This window comes from Salvelinus namaycush, chromosome 37 (genome assembly GCF_016432855.1).
Source record: "Salvelinus namaycush isolate Seneca chromosome 37, SaNama_1.0, whole genome shotgun sequence".
Taxonomy (NCBI): Eukaryota; Metazoa; Chordata; class Actinopteri; order Salmoniformes; family Salmonidae; genus Salvelinus; species Salvelinus namaycush.
This window is the reverse complement of record NC_052343.1, coordinates 32019447-32024446: the sequence shown is the minus strand read 5'-3', so window position 1 is coordinate 32024446 and position 5000 is coordinate 32019447. Positions and strand designations below refer to the sequence as shown.

Here is a 5000-nt window from a genome sequence, read left to right as displayed (position 1 = left end):
CAGCAAACTGAACGTAGTGATGCAGCGCCACCATTGCGGAGAACCCTGCTAACTGTGGTTCCACACCTCACAATAAACGATGCAAACATCACTACACAACAATATAGCCTAATGTTAGCCAACTGGCTGAAATGATTTAAGGTAGAACGTCATATTACTTCATAGTTCCTAACGTCATAGTAGATATTAAACCCTCTGTGTGTCGATGTCACCTTGTAGGACTGCTTGTAGATGTACAGGTCGTATTTTAAGGTAGAACGTCATATTACTTCATAGTTCCTAACGTCATAGTAGATATTAAACCCTCTGTGTTGTCACCTTGTAGGACTGCTTGTAGATGTACAGGTCGTATCCTCCCTCAATCTTTTTGCTTTTGCTGAAGAGGATGAGGTCCTCGAACAGGAAGACGTGACGGAGGTACTTCCTGCGGCCGCTCCACACGATGAACTCATCCTGACACCTCAGCTGACCCTGTTCCTTCAGGTTCACCTACAGCAGCAGAGACCTTTCACATGACTTACGCTCACATTTTCTTACAAACAAATAATTATACCTGGAAACATATGTTTACATTGTCAATTCTCTCTCTCTCTGTCTCTCTCTGTCTCTCTCTGGTCCTGTCTCTCTCGTGTCCTCTCTGTCCTCTCTGTCTGGCTCTCTCTGTCTCTCTCATGTCTGTCTCCTCAATTCAATTCACATTCAAATTCAATTCAATTCAATTCAATTCAATTCATTCAGGGGCTTTATTGGCATGGGAAACGTGTTTAACATTGCCAAAGCAACGTCTCTCTGTCTGTTCTCATCTCTTCTGCCTGTCTCCTCTCTGTCCTCTCTCTGTCTGTCTCTCTTCTCTGTCCTGTCTCTCTCTCGGTCTGTCTGGTACATTTATTGCATATGGTGTCCGCCCAGTGGGAATTGAATGGCCGGTGCCTCTACTGTTTCTACAGCCTACTGTTTCTATGTTCTATCTTAACTGCTCTCTGTCTACTGCTCACTGTTCTACTGCTCTACTGTCTCCTGACTGTCTCTGCCTTTACTTCACAGCTCTACTCTTACGTTCTACGCTCTACTGTCGACCTACTGCTCTAAACTGTTTCATAAACTGCTCTACCTGTTCTAGTCTCGTTCTACTGGCTCTACCTTGCTCTAATACTGACTTCTCTACTCTACAGCTCTAACTGTTCTACTGTTCTACTACTGTTCACTCCTCTACTGTCTTTTTCTACTGTTCTACTGTTTCTACTGTTCTACTGTTCTACTGCTCTACTGCTCTAACCTGCTTACTGTTCTAACTGTTCTACTCCTCTACTGTTCTAGCTGGTTCTTATGTTCTATACTGCTTCTACTGCTCTAACTGGTTCTAACTGTTCTAACTTTCTAACTTCTCCTCTACTGGTCCAAATAACTGTTCTACTGTTCTACTGTTTATTCTAACTACGCTCTAGCTGCTCTACTGTCTAACTGCTCTAGACTGTCTCTACTGTTTCTACTCGCTCTACTGCCTCTACTGCTCTACTGCTCTACTGCCTAACTGCTCTACTGCTCTACAGCTCATCGTCTGTTCTAACTGCTCTACTGCTCTACAGCCTAAACTGTTCTAAACTGCTCTAACAGCTCTACTGTTCTACTGTTCTTAGAGCACTGGTTCTACAGCTCTACTTAGCTCTACTATGCTCTAGCTCACCTGCTTCTTGTAGCTGTTCTACTGTTCTACTGTGTTCTACCTGCTCGATACTGTTCTAACGTGCTCAGTACTGCTCCTGCTGCTCTGACTGTTCTAAACTGCTCTACTGCTCTAACTGTTCTACTGTTCTACTGTTTCTCACAAGTTCTACTACTGCTCCTGCTACTGTCCTCTTACTACGCTCTATACTGCTTCATTACAGCTCTACTGTTAACTAAACTAGTCTCTACGCTCTACGCTCACTGCTCTACTGCTACTGCTAACTGTCTCTGCTAGACTGCTCTACTGCTCTACTGCTCTACTTGCCTACTGGTCTAAACTAACTGCTCTACATGCCTCTATACTCTGCTCTAGCTGCTCTACTTCTCTCCTACTGCTCTACTGCTCACGTCAAACTAGCTCTACTTAACTGCTCTAACTGTCTATCTGCCTAGCTGTTAGCTAGCTAGCTCTGTCACTGCTCTACTGCTCTAGCCTATGTTCTTGCTTACTGTTCTACTGCTCTACTGCTGTTTTCTATTTACTTTCACTGTCTACTTTAACTGCTCTACGGCTCTATTAAAGTTCTACTGCTCCTGCTCTACTGTTTCTACGTCTAATTCTACTGCTTACTCTCACTGCTCTACTTCTACCTGCTCTACTCTACTGCTCTAACCTCTGTTTCTACTGCTCATCTTACTGTCTCTGCCTATCCTACAAGCTCTCTGTCAACATACTGCTCTACTCTCTCTACTGTTCTACTGTTCTAACTGCGTCTACTTTGTCTAACTGCTCACTACTAAACTACTGCTCTACTGCTTGCTCTATCTGTTTCTACTGTTCTACAGCTCTACAGCTCTACAGCTCTACAGCTCTACTGCTCTACTACTGTACCGTCTACTGCTCTATACTGCTCCTACTGCTCTATGGCTCTACATACTATGTCTACTCAACCTGCTCTACTGCTCTAACGCTCTACTGCTTCACTTACTGTCAGCTCTACTGCTCTGAACTGCTCTACTGTCTTACTGTCTACTACGCTCTAACGCTCTAAAAAACTGCTGCTAGCATGCTCTAAACTGTTCTCTGCTCTTACTGCTCTGTCTACTTAATCTAGACTTCTTATACTGTCTACGTAAACATTCACGCTCTGTCGCTGCTACTGTCTACGTTAGCTTACTGCTCTACTGTCACTGCTCTACAGACTAACTTCACTGCTCTACTGCTCTACTGCTTGCTATACTGCTCTAAAGCTGCTTAACGACTTATTGCTTACATGTCTACTTAGCTCTAATATGCTGTTCAGCTACTGCTCTAGACTGCTCTAACTAGCTCTACTGCTCTACTGCTCCTAACTGCTTCAGCTCTACTGTCTACTGCCTACTGCTCTACTGCTTCTACATGCTCTACTGTCTCTAACTGCTACTGTTCTAACTGCTCTACTGCTGCTCTACTGCTGTCTAGCTGTTCTACTGTTTACAGCTGATCTCTCTCTACTGCTCTACTGCTCTACTGCTTCTACTGTTCTACGCTCGACTGCTCTAACAGCTCTACTGTTCTATCTGCTTCTACTCTGCTCTAGTCTGCTCTAACTAGCTCTACGCTTCTACTGCTCTCTACTGCTCTACTGCTCTCTGCTCTACTGCTTTCTAGCTACTGTTTCTACTGGTTCTACTGCTCCTACGCTCTGCTCACTGTTCTATTCTACTAGCTCTACTGCTCTATACCTGCTTAACTGTTCTACTAGTCTACTGCTTCAACTGTTCTAACTAGATGTCTACTGCTCTACTCGACTCTTACTATACCTCTACTGCTCTACTGTTCTCTGCTCTACTGCTCTACTGTCTAGCTGTTTACGTTGTTCTAAACTGTCTACGCTCACACTTCGTTCTACTGCTCTACTGCTCTAACTGTCTACTGCTCTCACTGTTCTACTGTTCTACTACTGTTCTACTGCTCTAACTGCTCTACTGCTCTAGCTACTCTACTGCTCTACTGTTCTACTGCTCTACTGGTTCTACGTCTCTAACTTAGTTTTCTACTGCTCTACTGCTACTCTACTGCTCTATATTCACTGCTCTACTGTCAAAAACTCTCTCTTCACTGTTCTACTGCTCTACTGCTCTACTGCTCTACTGCTCTACTGCTCTACTGTTCTACTGCTCTACCTTTCTATATCTGCTCACTGTTGCTACTTGCTCTACTAGCTCTACTAGCTCTACTGTTCGAATTCCTACCTGCTCTACTGTTCTACGCTCTACTGTTCTACTGCTCTACTGTTCTAAGCTAAGACTGTTCGACTGCTCTACTGCTCTACTCTGCTCTAACTGCTCTACTGTTTCCTTACTGCTAAAAATGCTCTCTGTTCTAACTGCCTACTGTTCACTGTTTCTAAAACTGCTTACACGCTCTATCTGCATCTAAAGCTCTACTGTTCTACTGTTCTATCACTCTATGTTCTACTGCTCTACTGCTCTACTCTGCTCTACTGCTCTAACCTACAGCTCTAACTGTCTACATCTCTACTGTTTTCTACTGTTCTAGTTCCTGTTCTACTACTGCTGCTCAGCTCTACTTTTCTACAAGCTACTACTTGCTCTACTGCTCTACTGCACTAAACTGCTCTACTGTTCTCTACTGCTCTACGGTTCTAACTGCTCTAACTGTTCTAACTACTAATACTGTTTCTACTGCTCTACGAAACTGCCTACTGCTACTACAAGCTCTATCTGTTTTCTATACTGTTCTAGAACGCTCTACTAGGTTTCTAACTGCTCTACTACTTGCTCTACAGCTCTACTGTTTCTACAGCTCTACTGTTCTACTGCTCTACTGTTCTAAATCTACTCTAAAACGGCCTAGATGTTCTACAGCTCTCAGCTTGTTTCTACGCTCTACTGTTCACAGCTCTTAACTGTCTATACTTGCTTCTAGTCTAATCCTGTTCTACTGCTCTACTGCTCTACAGTAACAGGCTCTAGCTGCTCACTGTTTCTACAGCTTCTAACTGTTCTACTGTCTACTGTCTCTATTCCTGTTATAACTGTTCTACTGCTCTAACTTGCTCTAACTGCTCTCCGCTCTTACTGTGCTAAAACCTTACTGCTCTATAATGCTCTATACTAGCTCTACTAAAGCTGTGCTCTACTGTTTCTACTTTTCTACTACTCTCTACTGTATCTATTCTAAAAACTGTTCTACTACTGCCTACTTTCTACTGTTCACAGCTTCTATACTTGCTCTACTGTTCTACTACATGCTCTACTGTTCTCAACTTCTCTACTCTCTCTAACTAGCTTCTAACTGCTCTACTACAGCTCTACTTTCTATTCTAAAC

The 5000-nt window shown here is 43.4% G+C and overlaps 1 protein-coding gene across 1 annotated transcript in view; it reads right to left on the bottom strand.

Annotated features, from left to right (window-relative positions):
* LOC120030992 (pleckstrin homology domain-containing family G member 4B-like) overlaps positions 1-5000 on the bottom strand; it is a 54642-nt gene that overhangs the window by 28636 nt on the left and 21006 nt on the right. Inside the window, exon 2 of the mRNA XM_038976499.1 lies at positions 319-489. Within this exon, the coding sequence (XP_038832427.1) occupies positions 319-489 (171 nt within the window). The remainder of the gene's footprint in view (positions 1-318; positions 490-5000) is intronic.